Source organism: Mesoplodon bidens, assembly GCF_964165515.1.
Source record: "Mesoplodon bidens genome assembly, chromosome: 15".
Taxonomy (NCBI): Eukaryota; Metazoa; Chordata; class Mammalia; order Artiodactyla; family Ziphiidae; genus Mesoplodon; species Mesoplodon bidens.
Window position 1 is genome coordinate 21,093,177 of NC_138171.1, and position 15,017 is coordinate 21,108,193.

Here is a 15,017-nt window from a genome sequence, read left to right on the forward strand (position 1 = left end):
CTTTTTTAAATGGATGAATGTCCGCTGCTACAAAGATACTTCCTTTCTTCCCCTCTCTCCCCATACCCAGCCTGTTTATGAAATTTTTCAAGCCCAGGTGTGGAGATTTCTATGTGTCCTTGCTCTGGCAGCCAGCATCCAGAAGGGTCCAAGACAGCATCCTTTTTCATCCTCTTCCAAGACACCAACCAACTTCTGTAGGTGATGAAAACAATGACCACTGTCTGGGACTGTGCAATCCTAGAGTTTGTCAATCTCTCCATTGCCTAAGGTCAGAAGTGAGAATAACCACGGTCTCACCTGCTGAATTGTTATAATAATGGGAAGTAGTATGTAGTATTTTACTTCCCCACTATAAACTGTATGAGGAGAAGGACTGGGGTGGAGTGGGGGAAGAGGATAGGACAGGTCAGTGCACTCCAAGAAGAGAACAGAAGAGAAGGGCAGCCCTGTTACATAAAAATGTGTCATCAGACAACCATTTGAAAGTGTGGGGGAAAATGTTATATGAGCTATTATAGGGCTCCATGTTAATTTCAAAAGAAGCATTTGACAGAGTGAAGCTCATTTTCAACCACCCTTCTTTTCTTGACTTCACCAGGTTTCACCTTCTTGCAGTCTAGAAAGATACCTCTCTGTATTTGAGCCCTCAGAGCTCCCTCTGATTCAGGGGCCAACTGGGAGAGTCCTCTGTTGTGGGATCAGGGACCTGGAGCCCTCCCCTGCCCTTTATCCCAGGCACTACCGTTTTGTGAATTCAAATCATTAGGGTTCAAGCGAGCTCATAGCAATGACCACAGCCACACTAAACAGGTGTTATTAAAAGGAATTTAATAATCTTAATTAAAAACTCTTAACAGCGAATTCTGTCACAGGCCTTGGCAGCTGGAAGCAACTCCAGGGGGGCGCCCCTCTGGGATGTGGTCGAGCCACACTCTCGAACACGGGGCTCACCACTGCTGCATGGCGTGGTGCTACCTGGATGTTACTTCAATACAATATCAAAGATTCACAAGGATTTTTTTTAAAAAAAGTTTTAAATATATTAGACTCTCTTGATTGCCATTTTTACACAAAGCTGCTGATACAGTATACAGAGTTTTCACTTTTTTTTTTCACATAAAATACATTTTTCTTAAATGTTCTCTGTACATCAGTGGCTTCTGGTCTGGTGAATTATTGCGGAGGGCTGTGGGTCTGTAGACTTTTCCTGGGTGCACAGAGCCAGGCCCCGCACTGTGGCACTTGCAGTGCCCATGGGAAGCAGGCCCTCCGGCCAACTGGCCAACAAGAGACTGTCGAGGAAAGCTTCTAGCAGAGGCGGTCACTTCTGTGGAGTCACCCACTGACTACATGACTCTTTGCTCTTATGTGCCCTGGGGGAGGGGAGGCTGTCCCCAAGCCACAATAGCAAGAGTTAAATACAGTCCTTCTGGGCATCCTGTAAGGAGCACCCTTCTGGAAAGTGTCCCAGTATTCTGCTCTGGGAAAGCAAGTGGGAGGGAGAACTCAAGATCAAAAGATATCTGACACCAAGAACCAAAATGGTCTCATGTTATTACAAGGCCAGCAAACTGGTGGGTAGGACAGGGGACACAGCTTTGTTAACTTTTCTAAGCCTATTGAAATTGATCAAACAGTACAGAGCAGTTTCACCAATGCTGCATATTTGATGGAGAACTACATCCTGAAGTCTTCAGAAGACCTGGGCTGAGGGTGCACTCAACTTCCTGGAGCTACTCTCAGGCCAGAAACTCACTCTCTGGTGATAGCCACCAATTTTCAGTTGTTTGGGGCATAAGGTGGGAGCAAGGGCCAGAGCTCACAGGGAGCCACGTGGCACATGCTTTAGAAGTAGCCTCCTTTAACCTGCCAGGAACTGCCACCAGACCTGGGTCTAAGCGGGAGCTGGGCATCTGGTCGACCTTGCCAGCTTTCTCCCTGCTCCTTGATCCACACCTGCCAGGAATAGAGGCAGACTCATGAGGAAAGCTTTCAATATTAAAGGAGAAGCTCCTTTTCCTCCCAATATCTGTTGGTGGGGCAGGACTAGGTAATAAATGAGCAAAAATGAGGAAGAGACAATGAGCTTAAGAACCTGAGATGCATTTGGCAACAAATTCCAGACTCCTTGTTCTTCTAGACACTGACTTCAAACTGGTATTCTACAGTGGCTGAAAGATGCTGGCCTAAAGGCAGTTATCCTTGAAAGTCCCAGGTGGACTTGAGATGGTATCTGCCTGGAACCCAAGATCCAGCATCTCCATTTAGTGGCAAATGTTATCCAGGGGTGGCGATGTCAGCAGCTTCCCAGCTAAAGGAATTCATACGCTAGGGATTCTAGGAGCAGAAAAGCAAAGGGTTGCTGGACTAGGATGCAGACCTTCTGTCTCAGGTGAACTGAACGGGGCTGCTGATGCTCATGGTCCTCAAAGGATGAGAACTGTAAAGAGCACTCTCCTCGCTCTCTCATTCCTCCTTTATCCCTGGAACCTAATACAGTGCCTGGTGAGTCACAGCTACTCAATAAACTACATGAGTGAATAAATGAATGACCTTGGCCCCAGCTTGTCCCTCGACACCGAGGAGACCCACAGGGAAATTTCCCCCAGGTACCTGAAGGGAATGGTTTATCCCTGACTGAAAACACGAGCTAAAGCCCAAGAGTCTGCTGTTGGCTCCTGTTAGGGGATCAGCTGGGATTCCCAGCCTTCTGGGTGGGAGAGGAATGGCCCAGGAGGCAGGAAGCAAAGGAGGAAGGAGGGAGTAGCCAGAAGGGCTCAGAGCGGGCAATAAATACCTTCAGTCTCTGGCCCCTGAGCAAACAGATCTGAAAACGTACACAGCTCTCTCCTAGGAGCGTGTGTCTTCCCTCAGCACCTCCCAGCTCACAGCTCAAGTGGGCTCAAGAGGAATTTCAGTGTCAGTCTGATCTGAACACTAGTTTAAAGCCTAAAAGGTATGTGTGTTTTGAATCATCCCTGCCCTGCTCCAGCCATAGGATGAGATGATGGAGAGTCAGCCCCAGACCCCAGGGATGTGGCAGGTGTCACCCACACCTGTCTGCAGTCGCCTGGCCTGCCTTTCCACCCTGGACTGGATCTGTCCTGGAGCTGGGGTGGGAGTGGCCTGGTGCTGTGACTCTCCCTGCATGCAGGAGCACTGTTCTCTGACCCAGCTGCCCTGCTCCTGGTAAAGCATCAGCAAGGCCCTTGGGATCCAGCTCTGCCTCTGGGCTATGGGAGCCATGGCGGCCACAGTGGAGGACCGGGACAAACATTACTAGGAGTGTGGCACAGGGGGGCTCCTGCAGCCCCAGCCTCTGGCCCAGATGTCCCTCGGTGAGAATTTCTCATAAGCTCAGAAAGAAAAGGGTTAGAGGAAACCCAGATTTGTCCCCCAAATTCCAGAATCTGGACCTCAGGGGCCCCTTCAGAGCTCTAAAGAGGTAGTTTTTAGACAAGGGTGCACAGAGCAGGAAACAAACCTGCAGTTCGTTAGTTATACCAGAAGGTTTTGGCTGAGCCCGCAGACAGCGCCCAACTCATGGGCAACAATTTCAAAGGGGCTCGTGAGAGAATGCAGTGGAGAGGTGGCAGGCAGCCTGTCCCTCATAGGCTTCCCTCCCCAGCATCAGAAAGATTGGCGCTATGAAATAGTAGAGCTGGGGCAAGACGCAACTACAGCCCCACCACCGCTCTCCTGAATGCAGCGCAGGGTGTTGGACCATGTGCACCTTGGATTTTCAGCCTTGGGCTGTCACCACTCTGGCAGGAGCAGGATGGGAGGCCCCGGGCCAGACAGGAACTCACAAGGGCCAACTGGCAAACCCGTTCCACCAAGCATTCCAGAAAAAGCAAAGCTGGTCTGGGAGTGCTGTGCATTCACTCTGGGAGAGGTAGGGGCCCCAGCAGCCCCCCAACTGCTCACTCTGATGGCTTAGTCTGAGGAGGGCAGGCTGAGACAGGCTGGACTGAAATCAGCCGAATATTCACAAAGGTTGGCCAGAGCGCTGGGCTCTGTCATGGTTACCAGAGATGTCTGCAGAAATAAACAACATGAATTCACCTCTCTCCCTGGAAAAGCCCTTCCAACTGAAGTTTCTCACTTAGCTTCATTTGTCCAATACCAGTCAGTAAAACCTAGTGATTGTGATACTGCTCAGGAAAGAAAGCTAATTCAGTGGATCCCCTTCCCAACCTGGAGCTTTGTAGCCTAAAAGAATTCTTTCATCAAATGCACTTTTGGAAACACTACCTTTGTTCTCTCTCCCCTCTTTTTTTTTTTTTTTTTTTTTGCGGTACGCGGGCCTCTCACTGTTGTGGCCTCTCCCGTTGCGGAGCACAGGCTCCGGAAGCGCAGGCTCAGCGGCCATGGCTCACGGGCCCAGCCGCTCCGCGGCATGTGGGATCTTCCCGGACCGGGGCACGAACCCGCGTCCCGTGCATCGGCAGGCGGACTCTCAACCACTGCGCCACCAGGGAAGCCCCCTCCCCTCCATTTTTTGATGCTTCCACCCAAGAGCAAAATATGATTTGGATTATTCCAGGATTGGAATAGCCAGGTTTTCCACCTTGGCCCCTGGGCACTCACACAGCTGGCACTTGGCACGAGCAAGGCTGTGGGGAGCAGGCCTACGCCCGCGTCATCCACCCCACATGGGCGCGTAGTTCCCTCTGGACGCAGAGAGGACCTCCTATTCCTGCCGGATGTGGATGACGATACCAAACCCTGGTAGGGCTCTGGGCAGGCTGACAGGTATCAGCTTAGCAGGCCTCCTCCCCTGCTAAAGCCATGTTGGCAGTGGCGACAAAACTCTGAGTCTTAACTTCAGTCCTCTTGGGAAGAGCCCACAAATCCTCAGTCCCACCTGCTTCCCATGAGCCCAGCTGTGTCATCCCTACACATGTTGATTGTGTGTGCGTGTGTGTGTGTGTACTGATATGTCACATGTGAGTACTGGTCCAGAGAAGCCTTTACCAACAACAGAACTGGAATCCCAGCCCGCCCTCCCGAAATCTGACAGCAGGATGAGTCAGGAAGCCACTATGGGCCTTGTTTTTGATGGCAGACAATGCAGCAAGAAGCAGAACCGTGGGATGTGGTGATGCTATGGGCAGCTGGCTGAGAGGTGAGGTTAGCGTTCCTCTGGAAAGCAGAGCTCATCCCCCCAGCTGCCCTCTGAAGCCTCCCCAGCCAGGGCTGCTGGGCTGGCCTGGATTCCAGGGACCCTCTCCCCAAAGCATCCCTCCCCTCCATCCCTCAGGGACTAGGAGATGCGGCAGCAGCCGTGGACCTTCTCCTCCATTTCCTCCATGGGGGCCTTGAACTTCAAGAGTGGGGGGTCTCCACTGGTGACCGTGTAATACACCGAGGTCCCATTGCTGCTGTATGGGGAAGTTCTGCCTCCGATCAAGGGGGCCTTGCCTTCGCTGCTGCCCTCACCCGTCCTGGCCATGCCGCTACCCAGATGGGTGCTCAGGAAGGGGTGGCTGAGCAGCTTGGCTGCAGCCCGCTGCCGCTTCAGCTCCAGAAGCGTCTGGGGGCTCTGTTCCTTGTAGCCACTCCAGGGCGGGGTGGCATCGGCCATGCCAGGGTTGCCATAGGCCATGTTGTAGTCCGGCACCTCATGCACATTCCAGACGTCCCCGTTGGACAGCGCATACTGGTAGGTGCTGACCGGAGCCCGGAGGCCGTTCTCAACAGGAATGTCCATTTCACTTCGTGGGATCTTGGTAGGAAACTCGGAGAGCAGCACGGGCTTCTCTAGCCTGGGGTTCTTGAGGGTGAGAAGGACAACGTTACCAGCTGGCTGGAAGATCTGAACCCATACCCAACTTGTGCCTCTGCTGAAAGCATGATTGTTTGGGCCCGTCCTCATCCGTTTTCCCTACCTGGGTAATAAGACTTCTATTTTCCTTTGGGGAACTCACCAATCTATGGGTTTTGATAGAGTTGACCAACTGCCACCTTTGCTCCCGGCGAAAGACCATGACCCCAGGCCTGGCCAATCAATAAACTCCCTACAGGAATTGATTCAGGGGTGGGTTCCTGACTGAAATTGGTTCAGTGAAACTCAACCCTGGGACTTGTGCTAGAAAAGTTGGGAAAGAGCAGATCGATTTCTGTAGGAACTACGCTGGTAAGATTGATGTACTGGGGAGATACCGTTTCAAAGGGTCTAGTTGGCTGTGAAGCCGGCACCTAAGGAAGACTGAGAGAGAAACAGAGACTGAGAGAGAGAGACTGCATCCTGATGACATGTTTTGAGCCCCTGGATCCACTTGGCCCCAGACTTTCCAGTTACAGAAGCCAATGCATCTCTTTTTTGTGTAAAAGTCGATTTTAGTTGGGTTTTTGGTCACTTGTACTTCTTCCTCTTATCCCCCGGCATATCTCCACCACAAATGGAAGAGGCTCTTACCCAGAGATCCTTTATACCTAGAAATCCCTGGGTAATAAGAGCTTTAAAAGCAGCTGCAGCCTAGAAGCTATGACTAAAAGGTAGATTCATCTGACAGTGACAAAAAGATAAAGCATAGCAAAAGTCACAAAGTCAAAAGACACATGAAAAACTAGAAATATATTTACAACCTATAAGACCGAAAAGGGACTAATTTCCAAATGTATAAAGAGCTCTTAAAAGTCCATTTGAAAAAGCCCAACTACCCAACAGAAAAAACAGGCAAAGGACATTAATATGCAGATCACAGCAAAATGTAGATCTATATAGCATATAAATATAGGAAAAACATTCAATCTCACAAATAGTTAATGACATAAAAATTTAAACAACAAAATATCATTTTTACCCATCACATTGACAAATTTTTAAAAAATATTTATCTATTTATTTATTATTTATTTTTTGGCTGCGTTGGGTCTTGGTTGCAGTACGCGGGCTCAGTAGTTGTGGCGTGTGGGCTTAGTTGCCCGGATCCTGACCAGGGATCGAACCTCTGTCTCCTACATTGGAAGGTGGATTCTTAACCACTGGACCACCATGGAAGTCCCAACAAATTTTTTTTTTTGGTTGGCGGGGAAGCGTACTGAGTGGCTTGTGGAATCTCAGTTCCCTGACCAGGGATCAAACCCGGGCCTTCGGCAGTGAAAGCGCAGAGTCCTAACCACTGGACTGCCAGAGAATTCCCGACAAATATTTTTAAAGTTTGTTATTATTCAGTGCTTGCAAGGGTGTGGGAAGTAGACAGGAGTGTCAACTGCCACAACTTCTTTGGAGGACAATGCCACACCATCCACCAAAAAAAAAAAAAAAATTTGTTTTTTAAGAAAAATATATACTTTGCACAAGCATGCCCATTTCTAGGACTTTGTTTCACAGATAGATTCCCTCAGGGGAGCATGAAAACCATCATTAGGCAGGTGGGAAATGATGGCAAATACTTGTATTAGGCTGTTCTGGAGCTGGTAGGAAAAAATGAAGAAAGTCTCTATGTGCTGACTTGTGATTCCAAGAATCTGATTTCTTGGAAAGATTTCCAAGAAATATATAATTAGATTAAAATATGGTAAGGAGAGGGATGCTTCCCATAGAAAGTTTCCATTTATGTGTGTGTGTTTCTTCTGTTTGTTCAGTGGCTTCTTCTGAACTGTGCAGGCAAACTGATGACATATGGGATGGGAGGATGCAGATTCTTGATGGTCTAAATCAGTGCTTCTCATACTTTCATGTGCATATGAGTCACCTGGGGCTCTTGTTAAAATGTATATTCTGATTCACTAGGTCTGGGTTGGGACCCAAATTTCAGCATTTCTAACAAGTTCCTGCGAATAATTTGAGTAGCAGGGATGGAAGACACTCGTTCTCAGCCTTGAGTGCATATTGGAATCATCTGGGAGATTTTAAACACTTATACAATGCCAAACTGAAAAGCAACATACTGTGTGATTCAATCAACATACTGCATGATTTTGGAAAAGGCAAAACTTTGGAGACGGTAAAAAGATCAGTGATTGCCTGGGGTTGGGAAGGGATGAATAGAGAGCATCAGGGATTTTTAGGGCAATGGAACTATTCTGTATGACACTTTAATAATGGACACATGACATTAAATGTTTGTTAAAATCCATAGAACGTACAACCAGAAAAGTGAACCCTAATGGAAACTATGGACTTTAGTTAATATAATGTATCAATACTGGCTCATCAATGATAACGTGTAAACTACACTAAAGCAAGAGGTTAATAATAGTGGAAACAGGGGGGCATGATAAGAAGGGTATATTGGAACTGTCTGTACTTCCCACTTATTTTTCTTTCTTTCTTTTTTTTGGCTGTATCGCAGCACGTGGGATCTTAGTTACCCGACCAGGGATCAAACCCATACCCCTGCAGTGGAAGTGTGGAGTCTTAACCATTGGACCGCCAGGGAAGTCCCCCCACTTATTTTTCTGTAAACCTAAAACTAGTCAAAAAGTAAATAAATACATAAAGTCTATTCATTAAATAGATAAATAGGGACTTCCCTGGTGGTGCAGTGGTTAAGAATCCACCTGCCAATGCAGGTGACAAGCGTTCAATCTCTGGTCCAGGAAGATCCCACATGTCACGGAGCAACTAAGCCCGTGCACCACAACTACTGAGCCTGTGCTCTAGAGCCCGCGAGCCACAACTACTGAGCCCGCACGCCACAACTACTGAAGCCCATGCGCCCGTGCTCCACAACAAGTGAAGCCACCGCAATGAAAAGCCCGCATACTGCAGCCAAGAGTAGCCCCTGCTCGCCGCAACTAGAGAAAGCCCGCACGCAACAATGAAGACCCAATGCAGCCAAAGATTAATTAATTAATTAATTAATTAATACAGTGCCTGAGTCCCAAGCCTGGAGATTCTGATTTAATCAGTTGGGACTGCAGCCTGGACATCAGGTTTTTTTTTGTTTTTTTTTTAGTTTATAAATGTTTATTAAACGTCAGTAATTTTTACAAAGCAAATATTAATAGCAAGAGGCAAAATTTTTGCAAAATATGTACAAAAGTAAAAAGCCTGGATGACTAGCAACTCATTTTATCAAATCAAACCATTCTTTCCACTTTCAGACCTCCTGTAGAAATAATTTATTGCCAATCCTGAACTAAAGCACTGACAGAAAAAAAATTTACAACAGTATCAGATAATGTGCTCAGTTCTGGGAGTTATAAAAAGATATATGTATAAAAAATCCTAAGCCACAAATACTTTCATACAGAGCTAATACAAATCATGTTTTGTTAGGTACAGTATCTATGAGGTTGTTACGAAATAGACTTTTTGATAAGGCTTCCGTGGTCAATGAGCTCCACCTTTAGACTAGTAGAGAAAAGCCATTAAACATGTTGCGATTCTGCTTTCAAGTAAGAGGTGAAAAAAGGGTAAATGGTATCGTTTGTTGCACTGTTACATATACTTTCCAAGAATTAACCCCTACCTGCCCCCTCTGTTTTTTTCCTAGAGCCATCAAATAGGCATGATTTGAGAACAAATGCAGCCCTTTTACTATGGCAAGAAATATTATAAACAAGCCTTCCAAAGACAAACCCAGGTTTGTTAAAAACAAAAACAAAACACCACCCCAAGGTGATTTTCTTGTTAAGAGTGTGAACCACTGGTTGAAGAGATGGTGTTGTCTTACTACTGCTGTGCCTGCTACCAGTGAATCAGCTCTGCCAAAACTATGTACCCAAGCCAGCCCTGGGGGTTAACAGCACAGAGCCTTGGCAGAAACCTGACTTGGGAGTCAGGCTGAGCAAATACTCCCTTAGATCAGTGGTTCTCAAATTCGAGCATGCATCATAATCCTCTGGAGGGCTGGTTGAAACACAGAGTGCTGGGCCCCAGCCCCAGGGATTATGATTTGGTACATCTGGGGCGGGGACTGAGAAGTCTGCATTTCTAACAAGTTCCCAGGTGACACTGACACTGCTGGTCCAGGGACCACACTTTGAGAATCCCTACCTTATAGACTATCATGTCCTTGACAGCACCTAAGACCTTGAAAGGTAGTAGGAACAAAAAAGGAAGGAGCTTTGAGCTTTGTAGCTGTATCCTGTGATCTCCTTGTTCCCTCTGGGGCTGGGACAGGGACCCTGGGCCCTGACAGTTTCCCTGGGACAGGACTTCTGAGCACCTGGGAGAGGACTGCCTGCTTCTGGCTATGCCATCTCTGTACCCTGTCTTCTCCTCCCTGGTCTGAAACCTCAGCCCCTGAGGCCAAGTGGCCCATCTGATTGCCTTCACTCAACTCCAAACAAACTGGAGCCTTGATGAGGAATCTCCAGAAATTAACAACAACAACAAACTCAGGCCTAACTCAGGCTGGTCTCCAGCATCCCTATCCCCCCACCCTATTCCCTACAGGGCTAATGGTTCATGAAACTCTACATCAATGAGCACTTCTGAGAGAATCCTGGGGCCTGTGAGATCTGAATAAACACACGGAAAGGAGCAGGCGTGGAGGAGGGGTGGTTGATTCCCTGAGGCTTTCTTTAAGAATCTCAGTCTCTTCTATGAATCAATAAGGAAAAGATAAACAACCAATAAAAAAGGGCTAAAGAACAGATGAAGCACAAAGAGATAATCAGTTGGCCAATAAGCACAAGAAAATGTTCAACATCATCCACCATCAGGGAAAAACAAATTAAAAATTTGAGCTACACAGTAACCCCACCAGGATGGCTCACACGAAAAGAACTAACTATACCAACAGCGGGCAAGAAAGGTGCATTCACTGCTGAAGGGAGAGCAGACAGGTACAACTGCTTTGGAAAACTGCTTGGCCGGATCTTTGAAAGGTACATATCGCCTACCCCGTGACTCATACCGCATTCCTTGGTAAATACCCTACAGAAAACAGTGCTTGTGTCCACCTAAAGACACATACAAGGATGTTTGGAGCAGCTTTATTCAAAATAGCCCAAGCTGGAAACAACCCAAATGTCCACCAACGGACGAATGGACACATAAATTGTAGAATATGTAAATAATAGAATTTACGGAGCAATGAAAAAGAATGAACTGCTGCTGAATGCCACCACGTGGAGGAATCTCGGAGACACAAAGAAACCAAACACAAAGGACCATAGACTGCCTGGGTCCATTCATATGCAGATGCAGGTGCAAAACTAATCTTTAGTGCTCCAAGTTAAATAGTGGCTACCTTTGGGGTGGGAGAAGTCCTTGGAAAAGGGAACATGGGAGCCTTCTGGGATGACAAAAATGCTCTATACTTTCATCGGAAGGTATGTGTTTGTAAGTTTATTGAAAAATTCATTTAAGATTTGTGTATCTTACACAAGTTACACATCAATCACAAAGAAAAAATAATTAAAGCCTAGCTGGGAGGCATTTGAAATGTGATTCGATTTTGATCTACAACTCTTTTCTCTCCCAACCCCCAAGCTTAGGGAAGAAGGAAGACAAAAGCTCCACGTGTGCCGGCTCCATCCCAGCCAGTGCTTTGATGGGGATTATCTCGAATAGGTGCCTTCTCTCCAGCTGGCAAGACAAGCCCTCATGTGACCTTTCAGGCAGGGAAGCAGGGCCCCACTGAGACATTTTGCATCTCTCCAAAGCAACACTTGCTAGAAATGTTTTCAGCTGCTCATCGTGTAATGGGAGAACCACAAAGGCAGACCCCTACTGGTATGGTCAGCCTCTTCCTTCTTGTCCCCAGCAATTCTGCTCTGGTCCCAAACCTGCTCACTCCTCTCAGCAAGACTGCAGCCATGCATGGACCTGAGTGTATCGGTACTGAATCGAATAGTGTCCCCCCAAAACTCATACCCACCCCACATCTCTGCGTGTAACCTTATTTGGAAGTAGGGTCTTTGCAGGTGTAATCAGTTCAATTAAGATGAGGTCACATTGGATGAGACCTAGAGGGGTGGGATAGGGTGGGAGGAAGACGCAAGAGGGAGGGGATATGGGGGTATATGTATACTTATAGCGGATTCACTTTGTTATACAGCAGAAACTAACACAACATTGTAAAGCAATTATACTCCAATAAAGATGTTAGGAAAAAAAAAAAAGATGAGGTCATACGGATGAGGGTGGGCCCTAATCCAATGACTGGTATCTTTCTAAGAGAAAAGAGAGATACACACACATATACAAGGAAGGCCATGTGAAGACAGTGGCAGTGACTGGAGGCCTGCTAGCAAAAAGCCAAGGAATGTCTGAGCCGTCAAAAGCTAGGAGAGAGGCATGGAACAGATTTCCCTTCTGAGACCCCAGAAGGAGCCAACCCTGTTGACACCTTGATTTTTAGACTTGGCCTCCAGAACTGGGAGAGAATACATTTCTGTTGCTTCAAGCCACCAAGTTGGCAGTAGTTCGTTACAGCAGCTCTCAGAAACTAATACAGCATCCTCTTAGGAAAGCGGTTTAATGCCCAGACCATTGGCTCCTCCTGGAGCCGGCTTCTTAGACGTCCTGCCAGCCCCTTACTATTTTTCAAAAATTTTCTTCCAACCTGATGTCTCAACACAATTCTCAACATCTTGTTATATTTCCCCCGAAGAAGTTGTAGTGCCCTCTCTCCCAGGGTGGCTGCCCTACTAAATCTTTCTTCTGGGAAGCCCAGAACTAAATCTCTCTTCTGCTGGAGCCCAAGCAGGCACATGGTGATCACTCACTCCCTGGCAATTATGAGTCCCTACTGTGTGCAAGTCTCCCAGCTCCGACAAGAACACACCCTACGCTTGCCCCATTAACCACAGTAGCTGCTCACATCAGACAGGATCCAGCTGGTTTAAGGGCACTGGCCAGCTGACCTCCCTCTGAAGGCTCTGAGATAAAGAAGCAACAACAGGCTGGGGCCCTGTCCCCCTCCCATGGCAGTGACCAAGAGCGGGGGCCGGGCAGGAGGCAGGCACTCACCGGGTCCTTATTCTCTTGGTCTGTCCTGGTCTCCCTGATGTCCCCATTGTAGGTGGAGGTCCGCTGATCCTCGGCTGCGCTCCTCTGCTGCCACAGTATGGCCTCTCCCTCGTACTCCTTCCTGTACAGGTTGGTTCTGTCCGACAGGCTGGCTCGACGCACCACCTTCCTACGGGGAGTTGGGGAGGGGGGATGCTGAGAGGCTGCATCCAGGAGCCATGGGTGGGAGCATCCTCGGGCGCCCCGGCTGCCCTGCCCCTGACTCACCCGCGGCTGCCCGCACTGGACGTCCTCCTGCTCAAGGATGACTTGTGCCTCAACTGCGACTTCATGATCACGTCGTGCTTGTGTTTTAGCTCCAACAGCAGTACCTTGAACTCCTCCTCTTCACACAGGTCTGAAGGGGCAAAGGAGCCCATGGTGGGGGATAGTGCAGGGGGCTGTGGCCCCTGAGGGCCCTCCAGACCAGAGGAGCTGCCACGCCAACCCACTGAAAACTCCCAGCATCTTTTGGGACATGGGAGGAGGGGAGAAAACAGTGCCAGCCTTATTTCCTGGGCTACGACTCAATCCTTAGAGGAGTGTAAGAGGAAACCCACGTCCCATGTACAGTCCCAATTCCCAGTTATGACTGAAGGATTCAGACACCTTTGATTGCTTCCAAGAGGAGACATTAATTCCCCACAAAAAGTATCAAGAGAATCAAGCAGGTACCCCATGTAGCCCAAGCAAGAACTTATGAAAAGATGCTGAAATCATACATCCCTACCCACTCAATCCACCTCATCCTTTAATTCAGCCGTCTGCCTATTCGCTGAACCAGTCACCCATCCATAGACTCATCCTCTACCCACCCATCCTCTTATTCATTCATACATACATTCATCCACTTATCCATCCATCCATCAATCTACCACCCATTAATTTATTCATTCATCCAACTATCCATCCACACACCAACCCACCATCTATCCAACCATATATTTAACCTTTTATCCTCTATTCATCAAAAAATCGATGAATGCTTATGTATATACCACGTGTTGTCCTGAACTTACCTATTGGCATCTCATCCATGGACGTCCTAGCACTGAGACTGGCCCCATGGGACACCAATAGCTCTGCCATCTGCATCTGAAACACAGGAAGAAGCCGAGGTTCCCCCCTGCCCAGGGCTCAGAAAGAAAGCCTAGGAGGTGGAGAGAGTGTTCAAAGCTTCTTAGGATGTGATCCAAAGAATGGTGGGGCAAAGTTGACTCCCAGGGAAGGCTCTGCCCCCTAAAGCCAGGAATCCCGGCAAATGCAATTGGCTTGACACCTCCTCCAGCATGTCTGGGCCATACCAAGGGACAGAAGAAGGAGTCAGCTATAACTCCAGAGCTGTCAGGTGTTTAAAGAGGAATGGTGAAAGCCACAGAGATTTCTATCTGGGAAACAAATGGAGAAACTATTCAAGGCAGAAATGTGGGGAATTTTCCAGCAAATTGGATTGTCGTCTTGCTAGGACACAACTCGCCAATCGTTTTTGCAAACCCCCTAGGTCTTTTCTTATCCCACATACTAGCCGTAGCCAACACCCTAAGTGGGTCTTGTGTTCTTTTGAACCAACTTCCAGCCCAAAGGACAGCAGGTTGACCCTGTGCTGGCCTCCTTCACAGCCCTGTGGGTGACAACTACCTGTCCCCAGAAGGCAGCTGCGTGCAGGGGTTCCCAGCCATCCCAGTCCTTCACATCCACGCGCACCCCGTGGTCCAGGAGGAGCTCGGCTGCCCGCAGGTATCCATTGGCTCCAGCTATGTGCAGCTGAAGGAGAGGAAAGACGTGAGCATTCCCCATGGGGCTGGTCCCTCATTTGGAGGCAGGAGAGCCCGTTCCCTGACCCAAGTCCCAGATCATACTTGGGACCAGCAGAATGGAATAGAATGAGGTGGAAATACCAGCCACGTTACAGAGCATTAACAAGTCTGCAACATGGAACTAGAAGGTAAGGCAGACAGGCGAGCCTTTCTCCCATCTTCAAGCCCTATAGTTAAGGCAACAGCATTTACTGAGTCCCTACTCTTCATTGAGCCCTTTAGAAGGGGTCTCAGAGGTCCAATAGGGTGGTTTTAAAGTATGTCTACAAGTTCTTTGACAC

The 15,017-nt window shown here is 48.1% G+C and overlaps 1 protein-coding gene across 2 annotated transcripts in view; it reads right to left on the minus strand.

The window, feature by feature from the left end:
* Positions 1–814: 814 nt before the first annotated feature.
* The window catches only part of PPP1R16B (protein phosphatase 1 regulatory subunit 16B), a 103,762-nt gene continuing 89,559 nt past the window's right edge, over positions 815–15,017 (minus strand). For both annotated transcript variants that reach the window (XM_081256257.1, XM_081256256.1), the window contains 5 exons: positions 14,558–14,683; positions 13,939–14,014; positions 13,148–13,277; positions 12,881–13,049; positions 815–5,779 (listed from right to left, as the gene is read on the minus strand). In XM_081256257.1, the coding sequence (XP_081112383.1) occupies positions 5,270–5,779; positions 12,881–13,049; positions 13,148–13,277; positions 13,939–14,014; positions 14,558–14,683 (1,011 nt within the window). In that variant the 3' untranslated portion in view covers positions 815–5,269. The remainder of the gene's footprint in view (positions 5,780–12,880; positions 13,050–13,147; positions 13,278–13,938; positions 14,015–14,557; positions 14,684–15,017) is intronic.